Source organism: Scyliorhinus canicula, chromosome 7 (assembly GCF_902713615.1).
Source record: "Scyliorhinus canicula chromosome 7, sScyCan1.1, whole genome shotgun sequence".
Taxonomy (NCBI): Eukaryota; Metazoa; Chordata; class Chondrichthyes; order Carcharhiniformes; family Scyliorhinidae; genus Scyliorhinus; species Scyliorhinus canicula.
Window position 1 is genome coordinate 45,579,574 of NC_052152.1, and position 24,968 is coordinate 45,604,541.

General features: G+C 44.5%; 1 protein-coding gene across 2 annotated transcripts in view; it reads left to right on the forward strand.

The window, feature by feature from the left end:
* Window positions 1–24,968, forward strand: part of gsk3ba (glycogen synthase kinase 3 beta, genome duplicate a) — a 175,538-nt gene that overhangs the window by 105,844 nt on the left and 44,726 nt on the right. For both annotated transcript variants that reach the window (XM_038801907.1, XM_038801908.1), the window contains exons 4-5: window positions 12,449–12,559; window positions 24,668–24,798. In XM_038801907.1, coding sequence (XP_038657835.1) covers window positions 12,449–12,559; window positions 24,668–24,798 — 242 coding nt within the window. The remainder of the gene's footprint in view (window positions 1–12,448; window positions 12,560–24,667; window positions 24,799–24,968) is intronic.

The following is a 24,968-nucleotide window of genomic DNA, read 5'->3' on the forward strand; positions in this document are numbered from 1 at the left end:
TCCGAGCCACCGTCATATGGGCCCGGTGAACGACCTTAAATTGGATCAGCCCGAGCCTAGCACATGTCGCGGTCGAGTTTACCCTACTCAGGGCCTCTGCCCACAGCCCATCCTCCATTTCCCCGCCTAGCTCCTCCTCCCATTTAAGTTTCAGTTCCTCTGTCTGGGACCCTTCCTCCCTCATGAGCACCTTATAAATACCCGAGACTCTACCCTCCCCTTCGTCCCTCCCAGAGACTATTCTGTCTAGGATCCCCATTGGCGGGAGGCGCGGGAAAGATGGGACCTGTCTACAAACAAAGTCCCGCAACTGTAGGTATCTAAAATCATTTCCCCTTACCAACCCAAATTTCTCCTCCAAGCTCCTCAAACTCGCGAAGCTCCCTTCCAGGAACATATCACCCACCCTTCCCGCCCCTGCTCGCCGCCATACTCGGAACCCCCCATCCATACTGCCGGGGGCAAACCGATGGTTGTCGCAGATTGGCGCCCAGACAGACGCCCCCATCTCCCCCACATGCCTCCTCCACTGGCCCCATATCCGCAGGGTCGCCACCACTACCGGGCTGGTGGTGTACTTGGCCGGCGGCAGCGGTAGAGGAGCCGTGACCAGGGCTTCCAAACTGGAGCCCCTGCACGAAGCCGCCTCCACCCCGCTCCCAAATAGACCCCGTACCCACCATCCACTTCCTTATCATAGCGATGTTGGCCGCCCAGTAATAATTGACCAGACTCGGCAACGCCAGCCCCCCCTCGCTGCGGTTCCTCTCCAACATCGCCTTCTTCACCCGCGGAGACTTTCCCGCCCAGACAAAGCTCATGATCAGCCCGTTAACTCTTTTGAAGAAGGACTGTGGGATAAAGATCGGGAGGCACTGAAAAATAAACAAAAATCGAGGGAGGATTGTCATCTTTACAGTCTGCACCCTCCCTGCCAGCGACAGCGGGAGTGCATCCCATCTCCAAAACTCTCCCTTCATTTGCTCCACCACCCTGGCCAAATTTAACTTATGCAGCCTGCCCCAGTCTCGTGCCACCTGGATTCCCAAATACCGGAAATTTTCCTCAACTAACCTAAACGGTAGCCCTCTCAATCTGTTCTCCTGGCCCCTTGCCTGTACCACAAACATTTCACTCTTGACCGTATTTAATTTGTATCCTGAGAACTGGCCGAACTCCCTCAGCATTCCCAGTATAGTTCCCATCCCGGCCACTGGGTCCGACACGTACAGGAGCAGGTCGTCTGCATAAAGAGAAACCCTGTGTTCAACCCCGCCCCTCACCATCCCCTTCCAACCCTCTGCGGCTCTCAGCGCAATCGCCAGCGGCTCTATGGCCAGCGCAAACAGCAGCGGGGAGAGCGGGCAGCCCTGCCTGGTCCCTCGGTACAACCTAAAGTACTCCGACACTTCTCTGTTGGTCCTGACGCTGGCCCTCGGGGCCTGATATAATAATTTGATCCAATCCACCAATCCCTCCCCGAACCCAAACCGTCCGAGCACCTCCCATAGATATTCCCACTCCACCCGGTCAAAGGCCTTCTCGGCGTCCATAGCCACCACTACCTCCACCTCTCTACCCGCCGGGGGCATCATTATCACATTGAGCAATCTCCTCAGATTGGCCGGCAGCTGCCTACCTTTCACGAACCCCGTTTGATCCTCCCCAATCACCTCCGGTACACAGTCCTCCATTCTACCCGCCAGTACCTTTGCCAGGAGTTTGGCATCTACATTAATCAGGGAGATTGGCCTGTAGGACCCGCACACCTCCGGGTCTTTACCCCGCTTTAATAGCAGAGATATGGTGGCTTGTGACATCGTCGGCGGCAGGGTCCCTCTGTCCCTTGCCTCATTGAAAACCCTCGCCAAGACCGGGCCCACCAGCTCCGAGAACTTCCTATAAAACTCTACTGGGTATCCATCCGGCCCCGGGGACTTCCCCGACTGCATGGCCTTTAGGCCCCCCAATACCTCCTCTACTCTAATCGGGGCCCCCAGCTCTTCCACTCGCCGCCCCCCAACTGTTGGGAATGTTAACCCATCCAGAAACCTTTTCATCCCCTCCGGTTCTTCTGGCGGCTCCGAAGTATACAGCTTACGATAGAAGTCCCGGAATACCCTATTCAATTCTGCCGGATCCTCCACTTTGTGCCCCCCCTCGTCCCTCACTCTACCTATTTCCCTGGCCGCCTCCCTCCTCCTAAGTTGCTGCGCTAACAGTCTGCTAGCCTTTTCCCCATACTCGTACACCACTCCCCTCGCCTTCCTAAGCTGTTCCACTGCCCTGCTCGTGGATAGTGCCCCCAGTTCCGCCTGTAGCCTCTGCCTCTCCCTGAGTAAAACCTCCCCCTGGGACTCCGCGTGCTCTTCATCTATCCGGCCCATTTCCCTGACCAATCTATCCATCTCTGCCCGGTCTGCCTTGGCTCTATGGGCCCCAATTGAAATCAGCTCCCCCCGCACTACTGCCTTTAGCGCCTCCCACACGGTCGCCGCTGAGACCTCCCCAGTGTCATTCACCTGCAGGTAATTTTTTATACATTTCCGAAGCCTCTCGCAGATCCCCTCCTCCGACAGCAGTCCCACATCTAGCCTCCATTGCGGGCGTTGATAACTCGCTCCCCCGAACTGCAGGTCCACCCAATGCGGGGCATGGTCTGAAATGGTAATTGCTGAGTATTCCGTGTTCTTTACCTCCCCCCTACAGTCCCTGCTTAGCACAAAGAAATCTATCCTGGAATATACTTTGTGGACGTGCGAGTAAAACGAGTAGCCCCTTCCTGTGGCTGTCCCTCTCTCCAGGGGTCCACTGCCCCCATTTGCTCCATAAACCCTTTCAGCTCCCTTGCCATTGCTGAGAGTCTACCCGTTCTGGGACACGACCGATCCAAAGTCGGGTCAAGGACCATGTTAAAGTCCCCTCCCATTATTAGCCTGCGAGAATCCAAGTCCGGGATCTTCCCCAGCACTCTTTTAATGAAGTCCACGTCATCCCAGTTCGGGGCATATATATTCACCAGCACCACTCTTCTCCCCTCCAGCCTGCCCCGTACCATCAGGTTTCTGCCCCCCCTGTCTGCGGATATGCCCTCTGCCTCAAATTGCACGCGCTTGTTGATCATGATTGCCACCCCTCTGGACTTCGAGTCCAAGTCCGAGTGGAAGACCTGGCTAATCCAGCCCTTCCTTAGCCTGGTCTGGTCTGACACTTTCAGATGTGTCTCCTGCAACATAATTACGTCCGCCCTCAGGGCCTGCAAGTGCGCGAACACCCGCGCCCTCTTAACCGGCCCATTCAGTCCCTTGATGTTTCAGGTGATCAGCCTGGTCGGGGGGCACATCCCACCCCCCCCCCCCCCCCCCCCCCCACCCCGCCGGTCAGCCATAGCCTTTCTCGGGCCAGCCCCTGACCCGTGTGTTGCGCCCTTCCTGGCCCGCCCTATAGCTGCCTCCACCCTCGACCTCCTTTCCAGTGCCTATTTCAAGTCCCTCTCCCGTCAGCAGAACAACCCCCCCCTCCCCTAACCCCATCCCCCGATACCCCCACCCCTGCCATCTACTGGCTGTAGCTTCCCCCCCCATCTGACTTCCTTGACTAGCCAATCTGCTAGCCCGGTGACTCAACACTCCGGCGCCTTCCTGTCCCATTCCCCTTGTTTCCCCACCCTCCTCCCCACCCACTGGGGCAAGCCGGCTCCAGTGTCTTCCGCGAGCTGCACAAAAAGCCCAAACAGAAAAAAAAAAGGGAAAAAACATAGAAAAAAGAGAAAAAGCACATAAATGTCCATGAACAAAGGAAAGAGTCTCAAATGTTCCGCTTGGCCCCATTGGCCCAGCAAACCGTTGAGCAGCAGTCCAGGCACATTCGGCGTTCCTCCCCACAGAAATCCTCGGGCCCTAACTCGCGTCCTTGGGGCCTCCTTTCGGGACCAGCCCCAGGTCCCTCACAAAATCCATCGCTTCTTCGGGCTCGGAAAAGTAGTGGTGTTGACCCTGGTGCGTGACCCATAGCCGAGCTGGGAACAGCAGACCAAACTTCACGTGCTTCTTGAACAGCGCCTCCTTGACATTCTTAAAGGCTGCTCGCCGCCGAGCCACCTCCTGGCTTAGGTCCTGATAGATGCGGAGAACACTGTTATTCCACGTGCTGCTCCTGGCGCTCTTTGCCCACTGTAGCACCCGCTCCTTGTCCACGAACCTGTGGAACCTAATCACCATCGGGCGGGGGGGTCCGCCCAACCGCCCCTGCCTTGCCTGCACCCTGTGTGCCCCCTCCAGCTCCAGCGGTCGCGGAAAGGCTTCGGCCCCCATCAGCTGCTTCAGCAGGTCTGCTACAAACGCTGCAGCATCAGCTCCCTCCGCCCCCTCCGGGAGGCCGACCATCCTCAGATTGTTCCTGCGGACTCTATTCTCCAGCTCCTCCACTCTGTCCAGCAGCCTTCTCTGCCGCTCTTTCAGGCCGTCCACTTCTAGCGCTGCAACCGTTTGCGCATCCGCCTGCTCCTCCACCGCCTCTCCCAGCTCCTTAACTTTAACATCCTGGGCGTCCAGCCTCTGGTTCAGCTGATCCACCGCTTTCTGGATTGGGTCCAAGCTGTCCCGCTTCAGCGCTTCAAAACTGGACTTCATTACCTGGAGCATGTTATCCAGCGCCAGCTGGATTGCTGAGTCCGGGTTCCGTGTGTCCGCCATCTTAGGTCCCAGGTAATTTTCTTCCGGTCCTTGTCTCTGTCCCTTTTTCTCCTTCTTCTTCTGCTTTCTGGAATCCCGCTGTTCCATGTGCCGCAGCCCGCTCCTCAGCGCCTCCGCTGCTGCTTTCCTTCGCCCAGCTCCTTCAATTTTACCTCCTGGGCATCTGAAGTGGGTCCAAGCTGTCCCTCCTCAGCAACTCCAAACTTTTTTTTCCCTTTGTCCTGGAGGAAGGAAGGTCCGTGGGTCCGCCATCTTACCCTGCAGGTCAGCTTCCTCCTTCTCTCTCTCTCTCCTTCTTCCTCACCTGCTGGCCTCCCACACTTACATCATCTGCAGCCCGCTCTCCTCCTCTGTTCCAGGCAGCCTTTCTGCCGCCTCCGTAGTCCCGCTATCGTGGGGAAACAGCTGTTCCAGCCGGCCGGAGTGAGAGCCCACCGAATGTGCGGCTCACTCGGACATCGCCGCCACCGGAAGTCGTTAAAATCCATTATTAAAGTAGTGGCAGGGCATTTAGAAAATCAGCCAGGCAGCATTGACATGATTTTGTGAATGGGGAATTATGTTTGACAAATTCATTGGAGTTATTTTGAGAATGTAACAAACTGGGTGGATCAAGAACAACCAGTAGTCCTAGTATATTTATATTTACAAAAGCCATTTGATAAGATGCTAAGTGAAAGGTTACTGCACAAGTTAAGAATTTGTGATGTTGGGTGTGATTGATTGATATTTATTGTTACATGTACCAAAGTACAGTGAAAAGTATTTTTCTGCGGCCAAGGGTACGTACACAGTAGACAAAAGAATAATCGACAGAGCACATTGACAATGATGCATCAACAAATAGTAATTGGTTACAGTGCAAAACAAGGGCCAAACAAGAGCAGCATAGGGCGTCGGGAATAGTGTTCTTACAGGGAACAGATCAGTCCAAGGGAGAGTCGTTGAGGAGTCTGCTAGCTGTGGGGAAGAAGCTAATATAAGCTTATGTAGAAGATGTACTAGCATGGACGTACGATTGGCTAACAGGAAACAGAATCAGGATAAATTGTTCATTTTCAGGTTCAAGTTAATTAGTTACCTGTTAATTAGTGTGATTCCAGAGGGATCAGAGCTTGGGCCTCAACTATTTACAATCTTTATTAATGAATTGATTGAAGGGACTAACTTTGCCAAATTTGCTGATGATGCAAAAATAAATAGAAAAGCAAGTTGTGAGGAGGATCCAAAGAACCTGCAATTTGAGTATGGATAGGTTAAATACGTGAGCAAAAATGTGATTGTTGGAGTATAATGTAGAAAAATGTGAGGCCCTCCACTGGCAGGAAAAATGCAAAAGAAAATAAATGTGACTACGCCAATTCTCGACTTGCAGATCTTGGGGCAGGATGTCCATGAAGCAATGCGGTCTGGAGTGCAGGGTTTCCTTCCTTTTTCTTTCCTTCTTTGCCACTGCTCTGCCCCATCATTAAGGCATCAAGACTCGCAGTCAAGCTCCTCCCAGTCATTAATGCCAATGCCGCCACACTTCTTCATAGTGTTTGCTTTGTCCTCCCCTGAAATGTGTGCCATTTGAGAGTTGCGAGAGCAGGACCTGGTGGCGGTGTTGTGGGGGGTTGCCAAGGAAAGGTTGGGCCTATACTTATTGGAGTTCGAAGAATGAGAGTTGATCTTATTGAACAATACAAGATTCTTACTTGGCTTGATGGAGAAAATGCTGAGTGGATGGAAGAATCTAGAGCTGGGGACACAGTTTAACAATTAAATGTCTCCTGTTTAAGACTGTGATGAGGAGGAATCTTTCCTCTTTTAATCAACAGTGTTGTTAATCTTTGGAATTTTCTTCCCCCAAAAATAGAGACTGGCTGATTGAATATATTCAGCAGTGGGTTAGTCATATATTTGATCTACAAGGGAGTTGAGGGTTATGGGAGGGAATCAGCAGGGCAGAGAGTCACGTTCATGGCTCAAGGGGCTGATCGGCCTACTCCAATTTCTTATGACCATGTGACCTTATGCTATTTAACCATTGATACTTTCTACTTAGACTCTTTGCATACCATTCTATTTAGAATAAATTGAATGATCTGCTAAGTGTTTAAGTGGAGTTGTTTGTTTATATGTCTTTCCCACTCCCCAATGCCCTTGTTTTCTTCCCTTTTAAATGCTGTGCATGTGTAATATCTTCCAATGCTGATCACTCCTTGTTTTGAACACTAACTTATTCAACCTTGTGTTCCTGATGTCATCAGCTCATGATTTTGAAGATGTAGCCAAATATCAATAGAAATAGAATAACAGGGGCATGATTCTTTTAAAAGGGGTCCTTGTTGGGAAGCATCCTAATTGTTTTAGAAAATATTTTTGTTTGTCTGAATTCTTTTATCTTTGTGCCAGATGAAATAATAAAGAAAATCACTTGCTAATAAATTGCATACTTGCATTTTCATTTGGGTTTGCTGAACTTTCATTTTTGAGTACAGAAAGTTTTGCCTAGTTAGATTAGGGGTACATAAGTGAGTTCAATATAGAAATCTGACGGCTACTCGGGCAGGTTTCTGATTTCCGTGGTGGTTAGATTGTGGCATTCTGCCTTCAGCGGAGTCTGAGGTGGTTTGGAGAGAATTGACACACACTCCATACCTCAAATAGCCTAGTTTTTGTGCTATAGTATTCTGTGACTCAAGATCATTGTTCAAGATCGACCTCCACTGGAGTTCATCACGTCATAGATTAATAATTTCAAGTGTTAACAGTTTATATAACCTTAGTGAAAGGAAATATCAGGAACTCCTTAGTGTGTCATCAATTATGGATTGGGCATTTGTTTAAGGAACTCTTTAGCACTACAGTGTTTTTGAGCAGAACAGTTTTGGACTCCTCAACCTATTGGATCCATAAAAAACTTTCAGAACTTGTTCCCCCTGCCTATTGTGCAATCAAAATTTCTATCTTAAGGCAGCAAAAACTATAACTTACACAACAGTAGGTGCAGTTTTAGCTTCAATAGATTTGTGATTGTATTGAATAACTTTGGCTAGTTTGATGCTTTTGTCAGTGGTGCTGCAAGAGTTACTGTTGTGTTGTGGGGCTGCTTTAAACAATTGTATAAACAGTTGAATATTCATGAATGATGTGTGTAAAAGTATAGCCAACATTTCTCAAACTTGAGGTGGAGAAGGGAGGGGAAGAGGCAAGGTGAAATTGAGGAACTTAGTTTGGGATGGGGGGATAGAGGCAAAAGCAATAGCTAATGTGGGAGTTTTTTCCCCTCCAACTGCTCAACGGTTTCTTAAAATCTCATTTATTGCTAACTGGAATATTGCTATGGTAGACCCTAATTGGTGTAAATCTTTCAGTTTTGGAACTGGCTTCTGAACATTTTTGGCATGGTGATGTATCTAAATAATTGAAACTTCATGTATATAGTGCTTTTAATGTGGTTTAAAAGTCTCGCCATGTGTCACGTGAGCATTATGGAACAAAGTTTGACACCAGCTGCATCAACATAAGGACAGTTGACTGAAAGCTTGGTCTGAAATAGACTTTAAGGAGAAATTTAAGGAGAGGGTAGTGTGCAGAGATTTAGAGAGTGTATTCCAGAGCTTGGAACCTACACAGTTGAAAACAAAGCTGCTATTAATGGAATAATGAAAATCGGAAATGCACACAAAGCCAGAACTGGATTAGCACTGAATCTTACAACCTGAATTCTCTAGGTAGTTACAGATATGGGGAGAGTGAGGCCATGAAGGGATTTCAACACAAGGATGAAAATGTTAAAGGTGAGGCAATTTTTGATCATGCTGGATACTTGAAATTCGGATGATGGAATTTTCAGTAATAAACAATGTAATTGAGCAAATATCCTGAAGTATCCTCCAAGATGTGCTGGAAGTTGGAGAAGTGTCCATTATAGAGAATTATTTTATTTTTCTACCAACCCTGTTTAAGATTACTATAATGCTAAAATCGTTCTGCATTGCAGCCATTTATCTGTCACACGTGTGTACTGGTTATTTGGAATTATGACTGGGTAGAATGAAAGAAAATCTCAAAATAAATCTAAAATATTGCCAAAAGTGTGTACAAATGTTTCAATACCCAACTTATCTGGTCATCATCGTTTTCACTCCTTCCTCAACTCTGCAAATTTTCGTCCTTCCCTGTCCCGTGAGGTTATGCAGCCTTCTTTAACTCTGTGCAGCAACTAAAACAGAATTTATATTTGTCATTTCACCAATCTGCATTCAAACTCTGCCAGATGACAAGGAAATCTGGCAATCAGCTGAACATGTATGTTCAGAACAGCATGTTATCCCTGTGCTATATAGACTGGCCATTTACTTTGTCACATGTTCTCTGTCTACATATGTTATTGGGAGTTTATTAAGGAACCATGGCCTGTATATTTTTCGCCCTCCACATTTTCACTTAGAACATAGAACATAGAACAGTACAGCACAGAACAGGCCCTTCGGCCCTCAATGTTGTGCCGAGCCATGATCACCCTACTCAAACCCACGTCAAACTTACTTCAATATTGAATTCTTAAACAAACTTGCAAAAATAAACTATAAACATATTAACCCTAATGCATAGAATTCATGTAAAATATCCACATATTCAAAACCTTTACCAATCTAGTATGTAACACCATTTGGATAAAGAGATCTGTTGGATTTCAGAACTGTCCAAAAACACCAGCTCTTTTCTTTTTCAGAAAATCTCAAAAGGTTTAAATTACACATTACTGCACGTCATTTATATTTCTTCCACATATTCTGGCCATAAAATTACATTTAGCCCATGTATATCGTTTTAACATATATTACCTCTGTTTGAACCTTGAACATGTTATTGGTTCTCAACAGCACCACCAACAGGAATTTGATGATGTTTCAATGCTTGAGAGGAAATTAAATCATTTGCATTTCTTATACTTCAGTCTCTTTAATTCTTGGGCTGAACCTGGCTATTTTCAACATCTGTGCCCTATTTGACCCAGAGCAGAGCTTCCAATTTCATACCTTACGTCTTTTTAACATTAGTTTGCCTCAGCTCATCTGCTGATGAAATTCTCATCCATGCCTTTGTCATCTTTATAGTTGACTATTCCAATGCACCACTGGTCGGCCTTCCAACTTCCAGCCTCTAATATATGCTCATCCAGAACCGTTGTTCCCTACCTTGTACAAAGTCCTATACATCCCCATCATCAGTTGCTGAGATTCATTTGGATGTGCCTCCATTTTAAAATTCTCACTTGTTTTCAAATTCCACCCGGCCTCTCCTCTCCCCATCTCTGTAACCTCCTACAACCCTTTGAGAACTCTTCATTCAACTCGTCTTCGTACTTCCCTACTTCCTCCATCTGACCAAAATCCCCCTTCCCCACCTTTATCCCCAAACCATAACCACCCCCAACTACCACAAAACCTCTCCCCCTTTCCTGTTTGAGATTGCTGGAAACCTACCTCTTTTATAATACTTGTAGTCATTTGTACAAATAACTAATCTTCTCACCTGAGCATTTTACTGCGTTAGCGATGCACATTGATTCTGAAACATAATTTATAGTAACTAAGCTTATTCTTGACTGACGAGAGTTTTCGATCACTAATTCTATTGCAAAATATTTGACACGTCACTTTTAGCTTTTAGATCAAATGTTGCATTAACCTGTATTTGTTTTACACAATCTGGTTCCTGCCTCGCCTTGCTTTAAAGCACTGAACTCGATGCTGAAAGGCAATTAGATTGCAAAGTGGTTTTAAATTGTAGCTTTGCTTTGGGATCTACAACATCTTCCTGAAGCCAACTAAATTTTTCAGATGGAATTCAGTCTGTAGATGCTACTGCATTCCAGTTTTGTGTCCGGAAAATCTTTTGTCCTCGTCTCCCCTTCATTGCGAGGAACCACTTGCCAGCCTTTGTAAATAGCTTGTACGAATCAACTCAACAAAAATTTGCAGGAAATAATGACCACCCTTCAATATCTTATTCAGGAGACTATTTACATGTAGGCTTTGACAATGAGTCTCTGAGGGACAGCCAACTGTGGAGGACACCATAGCTGAGCACAAACCTGGGTTTGTTGCCATTCAAGCATGTTCTTCCAGTAGGGATTTGTGGAGAGTGCACAAGGGCAAGAATCATGTGGAAGATTTTTTTTAATACCGTACTGTTGCTTCCTTTCTCTTTTTTTTATAAATGTTTTTTATTGGGTTTTTGAACAAAGTATATTTACCGTTATGTACACAGGATAAGAAACATATACACATATATATATATATATATATATATATATATATATATATATAGAAGAGAAGGGCACACCCCAACATACCAAAGAAAAAAAAATAGTGAATAATAAAACAAAAACAATAAAAAATAAAATAGAATAACTGGTAGGGTATTGTGCACCAGCTCAACAGCATCAACTCTGTACACCTGGCAAAATTATTTACAACATATAAGTAGGCGACTGTTTGCCGGGAGGGGGGGGGGGGGGGTGTGTGGAGACTGGGGAGGTAAATATACATTCGGGTGCCGGAGAAACAATTATAGTGGGCAATACTCGAATGGGTTTGGTGTTGGTGTTGACGCTTGCTTTTCCCGGATGGATCTCGCTGCCGTCTCGCGCTCACCTCCGCTTATGCCCCTTCGCTTCTGCCGTTCCTCCCGTCTTTCGTCTTTATTCTTCTCGTTCCCTACTCTTGGAGATGCCACGTTCATTATTGTATCCCGTGCCTTCCTTCCGGCTCTCATTTCCCTGCCCCCTCCCCCCCGCACCTCCCTGGTTCTCCTCTCTTGTTCCCTGTCTCTTCCCTCCCCCCACCCCTTTGTGGTTCTCCTCTCTTTCCTCTTAGGTTTAGCTGCCCCCCCCCCCCCCTCCCCTCCCTTCCTGGTCTATTTCTCCCTCTCATGCTTAGGCTACTTTCCCCTGATTCTTGGCTACCTGGCTATTCTTCTGCTTGTTCGTTGGCCACAAACAGGTCCCGGAACAATTGTGTGAATGGCTCCCACGTTCTGTGGAAGCCGTCATCTGACCCTCAGATGGCGAATTTGATTTTCTCCATTTGGTGAGATTCCGAGAGGTCGGACAGCCAGTCTGCTGCTTTGGGTGGTGCTGCTGACCGCCAGCCGAGCAGGATTCTACGGCGGGCGATCAGGGAGGCAAAGGCAAGGGCGGTCGCCCTCCTCCCCAGGAATAGATCTGGCTGGTCCGAAACCCCGAAGACCGCCACTTTCAGGCACTGCTCCACCCTCATCCCCACCACTTTGGACATTGCCTCGAAGAAGGCTGTCCAGTACCCTGCAGGTCTGGGGCAAGACCAGAACATGTGGGCATGGTTGGCACCGTTCACATCTATCCTCTATCTCCGGGAAGAATCTACTCATACGGGTTCTTGTTAAGTGGGCTCTATGTACCACCTTTAGCTGCGTCAGTTGCTTCCTTTCTCAATCTCAAGTAACAAAATATTTAACTATAGGATCTAGTTTGAATGCCAATTTACAGGACGCAATCAGCATATCTATTCTAAGAAATGGTAGTTGGCCTGAAATTTGGATTGGTGCATTTTTGGAGCAGAGTGCTTCACAATGCCATAGACTATGGCTCACATAGCCAGATCTGGGAACACTAGATACTGACACTATGTGCCTGAAGCCAATGCAGTAAATGATTCATGGATCTGTGTGGTAATATATATTTATAAATTATAATTACAAACTTTTTTCTCCTCTTGTAGAAAGATGAAGTGTACCTCAACTTGGTCCTAGACTATGTTCCGGAAACTGTGTACAGAGTTGCCAGACATTACAGCCGAGCCAAGCAGACACTCCCGATGATTTATGTAAAAGTAAGGAATTCAGTGTGTACATATTTGCATCAAATTGTTTATTTTAATGTTTTACTTAATTGTTTAATTTGTGCTTTGCACCATACTTTGCCTATCACCTACTTTTCTGTCCCTAATTATTAGAAAATGACGGCAGCATGTCTGAGGTGATGGATAAGTTTAGTGGTCCATTTTCTTGCAGCAGGATGGCACATTCAGTCCCACAGCAATCCATCAGGATGACCACCAGGAAATTATGTCCCTTTTGATTGCTGTAAATTTTATTGATGACTGAGGCTGCAATTGAAATTCTGGAACATGTAGATTTGAGTATCCTAAGGTGTGTCTTGTTGACTTAAATGGAACTTACAATTTCAGTTGCTTTTTAATGAACCAGTTGCTGTGAGTAGCTGGAATAGAGCGCCATTTTTGGAGTTCTTAGTCTATACTTTCGGAATAAGATTGTTAGTAAATTTCCAATTTTAATAATTCACTTCATCCATCAGGATTGATGGCTTAAAATGCCAGACAACAGGTCTTGCTTACAGATCAAATGGAGTGTTCCGTAAATGGTAACCCATGTAGAGGAGATAACATTATAAGCAGTGAATACAGTATACTAATTATCAAATAAAATGCTGTTTTACCTGGAATAAATGTTTGGAGCTTTGGATGGTGAAGACATAGGGCAGGTTGCAAGGTGTTGCATCAATCTGAAACATTAACTGTTTCTCTCTCCATATATGATGAACTGCTGACTATTTACAGCATTTTCTGTTATTTCAGATTTCCAGTATTTGTAGTATTTTGCTATTCTTAATATACGCTAAATTGCAGTCCTGGAAGAAATTCTAACTTGGATTCAATGCAAGCAGTTATATTTTTGCAATTTGTCAACTCATTTCCCTTTTAGACCTGTTTATTTGTTAAATTACTGATGTAATGCACTTTCCAGCTCACTCCTTGATGTTATGATCTCAATGGAAACATAACTTTTTAAAAAGAAAATTCAAACTCCCCAGTTATTAACTGAAAGGATTATACCACAAGGTTTAATGTTTTAAACTAGACTTTTTACTTTACAAGAATTAAACAGAGCAAGTACTACTAACAACATTATTTCATAAACGTTTATTCTTTAAATCCCAACGGGTCACTCCCTGTTCACCCAAGTATGCCTCTATACCGTTCCAAGATCTTGGGGTTCCTTCATCCCTTTTAGATTCAATCCAAGGTGTGCCACACATCTTAGGAATTCACTTTGATTTTCCCCAGTATTCCTGCTGTTCTGAGGTATAAGCTTTCTTGGGCCCTACGCTAGCATTCGGCAGGGTGACATTCCAACCCTCCTTAACCTCACGATTGTTGACACCCCAACTGCCGTTTACATCTCTGCGCAGCTTTCTCTCTTGGCCTATTTTAAAGTTTCCAGCTACTGATGTTTTCTGTGAAAATCACATGGATAACCCCAAACAAAAGGTTCCCTTCCTTCAATTTATCTCCATTGTGGTGTGGCATACCTGGGATGTCCTGGGTAAAGTGTAAATTAATTCTGTCCCATTCCCAGACCTCTCCTTTGATCTGAGAAGTATACAGATACTTTTAAGACTTTCTGTTGCTATCAGTTGCTTTCGAACCGTTATTTATTTAATTTTGGGAAATTACATGATAAAGTTAACTTTATGAAGACCGTTATAGACATCTCATCACCACCAAGGAACTCCAAGGCCACACACCGTTTAATGTTTTCCCATTTCTAACTCTGGCCTCATTAAGCATACAACACCCTTCAAATTGCAGTTGCTTTAGGTCTGTTTACCAACCTCTAAAACTCTATTTTTTCCCACATTCATCTTGCATTTAACAATGCAATCCCAAAGCTAACGACAAATCATGAAACAATACATTTTTGCAAAACTGACAGTAGGATATGCCAGTTATAAAGGACTGTTTCATGGAAAAGCAGTATTCAGGGAAGGATAAAGGATACTGTTTTCATGTTTTTAAAAAGAACTGTATAATATGTAAATATATGTGCATATGTAAATATATGCGCATAAAATTAATTCAGTTAATTTTTAAAAATTCTGCTTCCTTATTATTGCTGAGGTATGTCTTCTGATTAGCAGTAGGTCATAATGGTTATAAATCAGTTTCTGTAAACTGCTAGTGGTTTGTTGTTGCTTTTCTGAGAACGAGGACATTAGGATCTGTTTCTGGCTGTGATAACGTCCAGTAACCCCTTGAACTCTGGCTGATAAATGATGACTCATTTATAGAATAAAAAAATAATTAATTTGTAGTGTCAAATGTATGCGGCTGTTTAAGATCAAATAATTTTTATTATCTATCAAATTTTGGATCTGATATTTCTAAATTGTATATGCTTTAGTCTGTTTCTGTTATAATTGTCCCAGACTTTCAATCTCATATTATTTGCAGCCTGTTTGGAAATGAACAAATGTTGTTACGCCAGAGGGACTCCATATTTTGCTTTTGAAGAATGACTCCATATTTTGCTTTTGTTTTGAAAATGGTAGTTCAGCTTGGATATTATAATTGTATGTTTGGATTTTATCATGATTTAACAGTTCTTCAAGCAGAAAGTGCTTGAATCTGGGATCAGTATGACAAGGTTTGCCAGATGCTTCAGATCCAGGGTCCAAACATCGGCAGTATGCGGCTTGAGGAGCTTTCCGATCAGAACAATTGGGCTGAAGGCTGAGCTGCAGTCATTGCAAAGCTTCAGGGAGGGGGAAAGTTACCTCGACACTTTGTCCCAGGAGACAGTCACTCCACATAGGATAGGGTTTTCTGATTTGGTCAGTGGTCACGTTCAGGAGGGTGTAACAGCAAGTGAGACAGATATGGGGCCCACAATGTAGAAGTGGAGGAGCTCTTCCTTTGCAGTCATCCAGCACATTTAATGTCCTTGCAGCCTCTTGGATGAAAGTCATTGTGGATGTGGCAGATCCGTGACGCTTCCAGTGTTCCGGCCGACTACGTCTCCAGGAAGTGTAACCAATGGCAGCTCCTCACAGACCGCGTGGTTCAGTTGGAGCAGCCGTTGGATGCATTTGCACTTAGGAGCATACAGGTGGCGGGAAGTGTCATAGATAGGAGTTAGAGAGACTTGGTCACACCCACGGTGCAGGCAGACAGATGGGTGACCGCTAGAAAGGGTAGGCAGTCAGTGCAGGAATCCCCTGTGGCTGTCCCCCTCTTAACAGGTATACCATTTTGGCTACTGGGGGGGGGATATCAAAAACAACAGCAGCCAGAACTGGCTCTGTTGCTCAGCAAGGGAGGGCAAAGTGCAGGAGAGCGAGGGGACTCTATATAGTAAGGGGCATAGATGGGCGCTTCTGAGGACATGAAAGAGACTCCAGGATGGTTTGTTGCCTCCCTGATGCCAAGGTCAAGGATGTCTCCGAATGAACACCAGTGAACAGTCAGAGGTCGTAGTACACATACGTACTAACAACATAGGCAGGAAGAGTGATTAGGAGTTAGCCTGCACAAGGAGTTCAGGGAGTTAGGCAGTAAGCTAAAAAGCAGGACCTCTAGGGTTGTAATCTCAGGATTACTCCGTGTGCCAAGTGCCAGGGAAGCTAGAAATAGGAGGATAGCGCAGCTAAGCACATGGCTAAACTGGTGGTGTAGGAAGGAGGGTTTCAGTATTCTGGACCATTGGGATTTCTTCCGGGGCAGGTGGGACTGTAGAAGAAGGACAGGTTGGATCTAAACTGAAGGGGCACCGATATCCTGGCTGGGAGGTTTGCTCGAGTCACTGGAGAGGATTTAAACTAGTATGGCAGGGGTGTGGGAACCAGAGCGTTAGCTTAGAAGGTGTAATAACTGAAATGGAAATGGAGAACAAAAATAAGAGAACAACATCACCCTCAGGCAGAGCAAAAATGGTGACAAGTGTGAGAGGTAGGTGGTCAGTGCAGGACTGAGGGTGTTGTACCTAAATGCGCGCAGTATACAATCAGGTAAACAAACTTGTTGCGCACATTGAAATTGGCCGGTACGATGTTGTGGGCATCACAGACTTGGCTGCAAGGGGATCAGTGCTGGGATCTAAATATACAAGGTTATGTGTCCTATTGAAAGGACAGGCAGATGGGCAAAGGGGGCGGGGTTGCATTGTTAGTAAGGGATGAAGTCAAATTGATAACAAGGAGCACTATAGGATCAGAAGGCATGGAAGCTCTGTGGGTAGAGTTGAGGAATCACAAAGGTAAAAAGACTCCAATGGGAGTTATGTACAGCCCCCTAGCAGTAGTTAGGATGTGGGGCAGAAAATAAATCAGGAGATAGAAAAGGCATGTAAAAAAGGCAATATTGCAATATCATGGGGGACTTCAATATGTAAGTGGAAAAGTCAGGTTCATAGTGGATCCCAAGAAAAGGATTTTGTGGAATGTCCAAGAGATATTTATTTTGGAGCAGCTTGTGACAGCCTACCAGGGAACAGGCAATTCTGGATTTGGTGATGTGTAATGAGACAGACTTGATTAGGGAACTTAAGGTGAAGGAACCCTAAGGGAGCAGTGACTACAATATGATAGAATTTACCCTGCAGTTTGAGAGGGAGAAGCTGGAATCAAATTTAACGGTCTTACAATTAAATAAGGGTAGCTACAAAGACGTGAGGGAGGAGCTGGCCAGAGTTGATTGGAAAAGGAGCTGAGCGCCGAGCAGGGTAGACAGTGAAACAGCAATGGCAGGATTGGATAAAGTAGTCGGGGAAGGGATCACATTTGGAAAGATGTAATAAGTTAAATAGAATAGACACAGAAAAAGAATAAGGTAGTAATAAGAGAAATGACAATGTGGGCGTGGCAAGACGATCAGAGTGGACAAAGCTAAGAGTTCACCAGCAGATAAGGCTAAAAGTTAAATAAGAGTAAAAAAGACAAGTAAAAATTCTATCCGAATGCACATAGCATTCATAAAACCGATTGGGTTTGTGGTGTAAATAAAAATAAATATGTATGATCTGATGGACATTAGAGTCATGACTGCACAACCTGAATATTCAAAGATATGTGGCATGTAGGAATGACAGGAAGCCAGAAATTTGTTTGGGGATAGCTCTGTTAATTAAGGGTGGCATTGGTACACTGGAAAAAGATGATCTTAGTTCTGGAGATCAAGATATAGAATTAGTTGAGATGAGAAAGAGTGACGGTAAGCACTTGTAGAGGTGGTTTAATCACACTGCAGGGCAGGGTAGATGGGAAGAAATAATGAGGTTTTCTGAGAAATGTAAAGTGCTAATCATGGGAAATTGTAATCTACGTTTTGATTAGATTGGATGAATCAGAATAAAAAAGGTAACCTAGGTGATGAATGCATAGTGTTTTTGGGGCAGTTGCTTAGTACAGCATGTCTTGGTGCAAACCAGAGAGCAGGCTCTACTAGATCTGGTAATGTGGAACGAGACAGGATTAATTAATGACCTTCATGGTGAAGGCACCCCTAGGTAGCCGGAGCTGTCAGCCGCTTGCCTGGAAACCTTGTCTCAAGGAGGTTCTGTTGCCGGGTTTCTTTCTCCCTCAACCGACAGATATTAGAAGAGGAGAAGTGATGATAATATGGTATTTCACGTTCAGTTTGAGGGAGAACAAAGTGGACCTAAGATTAGTGTTATCAATTTAAATAAGGATAATTATGAGGACATGAAAGCAGAGCTGGCTAAAGTGAACTGGGAAATGAGGTTAAGAGATAGGTCAGTATAGATGCAGTGGCAGACATTTAAGGAGCTATTTCAGAAAGAAAGACTTCTGAGGGAAGGACACACCATCTGTGGGTAACTGAAAAAATTAAAGGTAATATTAAATTGAAAGAAAATGTGTATAATTCTGCAAAGATGATTTGCAGGTCAGATGATTGGACAGAATGTAAAGAATGACTGTTTAATAAGGAGAAAGAAATGAGAGTACGAGGGAAAACTAGCTAAAAAATAAAAGAATATGGGAAGTTTCTCCAGGTATTTAAAAAGGAAAAGAGTAAGGCGAGTGAGGGTTGGCTCCTTGGAGAGTGGGGAATTAATAATGGAACATAAGGAAATGGCCGATTAACTGAACAGATATTTTGCATCTGTTTTCACTGTAAAGGATACAAATAACATCCCAGAAATAATTGTGAATCTTGAGGTAAAGGGAGAGAAGAACTTGGAACAATTGCCATCATCAGGGAAAAGATATTGAGAAAATTGTAATAATTCAAAGCTGACAAGAGCCCAGGGTTCTGAAGGACTTCATCCTGTAGTCTTAGCAGAATTGTTGCTGAGATAGTAGATACATTGGTTTTAATTTTCCAAAATTCCCTAAAACCTAGCAAGGGTACATCAGGTTGGAAAACCATGATCCTGACTCCTCCATTCAGGAAAGAAAGGAAACCAAGCCGGAATTTTCAAGCCAATTAATATCTGCCATTGGGAAATTGCTGGAATCTACTAAGGACGTTCTAGCAGGGCACTTGAGCAGGTACAACACAGATTTGTGAAAGGAAAATAGTGTTTGACTAACTTATTAGAGGTCTTTTTGAGTAGTAACGTTGGTAAAAGAGAGCTTGTGTATGTGCTGTAAGTGCTCATAGTGTAGTGGTAACATATTATGGATAGAGGATCAATTAGCGAACATGACACAGAGGTAGGTACGTATAAGCCAGTCTTTTTCGGGTTGGCAAAATGTGCCGAGTAGTGTGCCAGGGATCAGTGCTGGTGCGTCAACTGTTTACAATTGTATCAATGACTGGATGAAGGGACCAAAGGTATGGTTGCTAAATTTGCTAATGACACAAGGATTGATGAGAAATAAATTGTGAAGAGGATATAACTTGTGCTCCTTTGTAACCTCCTTAAGTGAGTGGGCAAAAGTTTGACAGATGGATTATAATGTGAGAAAATGTGAGCATGCACACCTTTGCAGGAAGAATAAGAAAGCAGCATATTATTTAAATAGAGAAAGATTGCAGAACCCTTGAGGTTCAGAGAGATCTGCATGTCGAGACATTAATCAGGAAAAGCTATTTTGCAGGTGCAGAAAGTGATTAGCAAGCAAATGGAATATTGTCATTTATTGCAAGGGAAACGGAGTATAAAGCTAGGAATGTTTTGTTACAGTTGTACAGGGTATTGGTGAAACCACATCTAGAGTACAGTGTACAGTTTTGGCCTCCTTATTTAAGAAAGGATCTAAGTGAAGAAACAGTTCAGAACAGATTCATTCGACTGATACCTAGGATGGAGGGTGTCAGCTAAAGAAAGGTTAGAAGAGCTGGGCCTGTATTCTTTTGAGTTTTGAACATTGACTGGTGGTCTTATTGACATGCAAGAACCTGAGGGGCCTTGACAGGATGGATGCTAAAAGGATGTTCTCCCTTGTGGGAGAGTCTGGAACTAGGGGACAGTTTAAAAATAAGAAGACTCCCATTTAAGACTAAGATGAGAAGAAATTTGTGTAACACTCTTTCCCAGTGAACATTGGGGACAAGTTCAATGAATATTTTTATGGCAGAAGTAGATAGATTCGAGCAAAGGGAATCAAAGGTTATTGGGGGTAGGGGTTGAAGCCACAATCAGATTAGCCATGATCTTTCTGAACGACTAAGCATGCTCAAGGGGCTGAGTGGCCTACTGCTCCTAATTTGTATGTTCATATGTGCATTTAGTTTGACTGCATATGTAGGTCCTTGCAGTAAAGCAGGACTCCGATTATGACAACATGTAATTACCTGAAATACCCTTTAAGCTTCTTTCGATATTTTAGTTCAATATAAAACTTTTAAAAGAAATGATGGCAACCAAGGCTTTTACTTCTTGGTTAACCCAAGTTTGTTTTTAGCCTGAGGAATATGACCTTTAAGTTCACTGGTTCAAAGATATCTGGGGGAAATAAAAGTGGATATACCCATGTTAATTCAGGTGCGCCACAGTAGAAGAGTTCAAGACTTTTATTTATATGGTGCCTGCAACATTGAAAATGTGCAAGGTACTTCATAGATCCATGAATATATTAAATGGATGCTGAGCAAAAGAAATAGACATTGGAAGGTATAATCATAAACTCTGCTGAAAATCGGCTTCGAGGGAGGATCTTAAAACAAGTGAAGGAGAAGTGGGGGGGGGGGGGGGCGTGTAGGGGTGCTATTTTGGAGATTAGATTTGTTTGTTGTCACGTGTCGAGGTACAGTGAAAAGTAATGTTTTGCGCGCAGCTCGGACAGATCATTTTTTACATAAAAGAGAATTAGCTTTTACAATATTTTACTGTAGGAGTTGAATAATTTTGCTGTCGATGATCGGATGTAGGACTTGAATGATTTTGCTGCCGATGATCGGATGAGAGAAAGATATACAGCAATCCACAACTGCAGTTTTCGGAGGGAGAAGGAGGATTATGCACAGTTATAGGGCTGCAGGGGGCTATTGAGCTGGGGATGGGTGAAGCCATGCAGAGAATATAAATCTGAGGTGTTGGGACTGGGATCCAAGGATAATACTGATGGGGGAGAGCAAAAGGATATGGAATTGGAATCTGAGCTGGGGGTGAATAGGCTCGAAAAGGTCTGTATTTTAATTTCTTTAAAGGTGTCATAAGAGTTTTACTGCACAGGAGGCCATTCAGCCTACTCTGTCTGCCGGCTTTCTGTAAAGCAGTTCAGTCTGTCCCATTTCCCCCATTCTATCCCCGTGGCCCTGCAGATTTTAAGTTTTCTTCCCTGAAGTGCCGATCCAAAAAGCATTGATCGTTTCCACCACCCTTTAGGTAACAAGTTCCAGATCATTAAGTGTCCAGGGATGTGCAGGTTGGGTTATGGGGTTACAGTGATAGGGTGGGGTAGATGGGAGGAGAGGACATGGGTAGAGTGCTCCTTCGAAGGGTTAGTGCAGACTCGATGGGCCAAATGGCGGCCTCCTGCACTGTAGGAATTCTATAATTTGTTGCTTAAAAAAGTTCATCCTCTGATTTCCTGCATCTGTTGCACAAAACAGCCATGTCTCCTTGTCCATATACTGTCGGCTAATGAGAGCAGCTTTCCATTGTACTCTTCATCTAAAACTGTATCTCTTTTGCTCCAAGGACTGGATTTGTACCCAGACCTTGTAGCTAAAATCTTCTACTTTGACCAAACTATTGGTCATTTGAATTAATATCACCTTGTGTACCTCGGTGTGTTACTTTGTTTTATAATGCTCCTAGGAAGCACTTTGGGATGTTTCTTTGCATTAAAGTTGCTATGTAAATGTAAGTTGTAAAATACCACATCCCTGGAACCATTCTGGCACCCTTTCAAGGAACTTTGCATCCTTCTAAAGTGTGGTGCACTGGATTCACTACTCTAGTTGGCCCCAATTAAACTTTATGAAACTGAAACATAACTGAACCTGTATTTATGAAACCCAAGGTCTTGTATGATCCTAGCATTTCTGTAATCAACAGCAAAAGAACAGAGTTTGTGGTATGAACAATGGCTTAATCTTCCCAGTTTTCATCTGAAGGAAATTGAGGCAAAATTGGATATTGGGCAAACAGAACAGAAGCAGTGGGTTGGTCGAAAGGTGATGGAAGTAGAGCTTGATGTCAGCAATATGCACGTGGGATGAGAGCAATATGGCTCTCATAGGGGCTCCCATAGGGGCAGCACGGTAGCATTGTGGATAGCACAATGGCTTCACAGCTCCAGGGTCCCAGGTTCGATTCCGGCTTGGGTCACTGTCCGTGCGGAGTCTGCACATCCTCCATGTGTGTGCGTGGGTTTCCTCCGGGTGCTCCGGTTTCCTCCCACAGTCCAAAGATGTGCAGGTTAGGTGGATTGGCCATGATAAATTGCCCTTAGTGTCCAAAATTGCCCTTAGTGTTGGGTGGGGTTACTGGTTTATGGGGATAGGGTGGAGGTGTTGACCTTGGGTAGGGTGCTCTTTCCAAGAGCCGGTGCAGACTCGATGGGCCGAATGGCCTCCTTCTGCACTGTAAATTCTATGATCTATGTGTAGCTAAGGAAGAAGAGGGCTGAACAAAAAGTTTGGGGAAAAGCAGGGTAGTAGTGCAGTGGTCATTACTCATGATAATCTTACTATGATCAAGAGTGAACCCAAGTGAGTAAAGTCCCACTGCGCTGTAGAGCGATGGTTTGTTAGCTGTCATTTTTCCTCTGGCACAGGTGGAAATCTGATTGGAGTTGTAAACACAAGAGTTGCAAGAAATCTGACCACTGGTTGGGATGCCTCTAGGGGCTTTAGAGAGTAAAGCGAGGTTGGAAGCTGAGCCTCCAGTACCCATAGAACATAGAACAGTACAGCACAGAACAGGCCCTTCGGCCCTCAATGTTGTGCCGAGCCATGATCAACCTACTCAAACCCACGTATCCACCCTATACCCGTAACCCAACAACTCCCCCTTAACCTTATTTTTTCTAGGACACTACGGGCAATTTAGCATGGCCAATCCACCTAACCCGCACATCTTTGGACTGTGGGAGGAAACCGGAGCACCCGGAGGAAACCCACGCACACAGGGGGAGGACGTGCAGACTCCACACAGACAGTGACCCAGCCGGGAATCGAACCTGGGACCCTGGAGCTGTGAAGCATTTATGCTAACCACCATGCTACCCTGCTACCCGCTAGCCATTTTTTGTGCGTGACTAAATGGGTATTGGCGGGTTGTTTAATTCTATCCTGAATTAAATTCTGAACCAAAACTAGTGCACCTGTTGAAGTTTCTAGATGGTGATCTGAAAAAAGAAACATTTGTGCTTTTTTTTCTAATTCAGCTGTGTCTAGACTGATTTATATTCTTTTCATCAGTTAGTGTTGAGATCAGCTAACTACTCAGTACAGACATAGAACATAGAACAGTACAGCACAGAACAGGCCCTTCGGCCCTCAATGTTGTGCCGAGCAATGATCACCCTACTTAACCCACGTAACCCGTATACCCGTAACCCAACAATCCCCCCATTAACCTTACGGGCAATTTAGCATGGCCAATCCACCTAACCCGCACATCTTTGGACTGTGGGAGGAAACCGGAGCACCCGGAGGAAACCCACGCACACACGGGGAGGACGTGCAGACTCCGCACAGACAGTGACCCAGCCGGGAATCGAACCTGGGACCCGGGAGCTGTGAAGCATTGATGCTAACCACCATGCTACCGTGAGGCCCCTTAGACCACGGGTTGAACATGGAATTTGATCTGTAATTTGGTTCACTGCCTTCAACATGTCACAATAGCTTGGTAACACAAGGTCAGGCAACTAATGGAACAGGCCCATTTCAAACATTTATTACCTAACTTAAGATGACGCCAGTATGACATGCAAAGCATTACACAAGATGAGGATCTGTAGAAGCATGTAGTTTCAGTTTTTCTAAATTCACTTTGGCACTAAATAAACAGGTCCATTGCCTAGCTTATACATTTCCAATTGTATAAAGTTTGTATCTTACCACATCTCAAAATGCTTCATGTATAGCAAATTATTTTTAAGTACAGTGATACTTGTGTACAGACAAACTCAGCAGAAAATTTATACACAGCAAAGAGTTGAATAACCAAATTTATTTGTGGTAGTTTTTTATGGGAGGAATGTTATTTAGGTAAAATTCCCTACTCTCTTTCTATTAGCATTAATGGGATCTATAATGACCACCTGATTCACCTGAATAGGCAAGTGGAACCTCTTAACTATTCATCAAAAGAACGGCACTTCCTGCAACGGAATGACAGTGATCAATTTCTTGAAGTGGCAAACCCAGGAATCTGAGTTGCATGTACTGATTAGGCCAAATTAGTCAGCTGAGATGCCAGTTTTGAGATGATCAAATATTCTCAAGTTGATATAAAACATACGTTGCTTTCCTGTCCACATTCTTTCTTCAACTAACCCCACTAAAAACAGGCATCTGTTCAGTTATTTCTGTATGCGGGACATTGCTCTATACAAGATGGACGCCACATATTGCTTCTTGGGCGTTACTTGATGAAAAAATATTTTGAGCTATCCTGAGGAAATAATACTCTACCTAAATGGACTTCCGTTTTTAACTTGTGTAATCAAAACTATTGAATTCTGTTCTAATAATTGATGAAAATTATTTTCTTTTCAATAGTTGTATATGTATCAGCTGTTCCGGAGTTTAGCTTACATCCATTCCTTTGGAATTTGCCATCGGGATATCAAACCACAGAATCTGCTGCTTGATCCTGAAACAGCTGTCCTAAAACTCTGTGACTTTGGAAGGTGAGTTTTTTTTCCCAGTTCATTGGTAATGAAAAATTACATAAGCTTTGTATAGAATTCACAGCAAAGGAACAGGCCGTTCGGCCCAACTGGTCTGTGCAGGTGTTCATGCTCTTCCCCGCTTCTCACACAACATCTAACCCTATTGGCATATCCTTCTCTTCAGTATG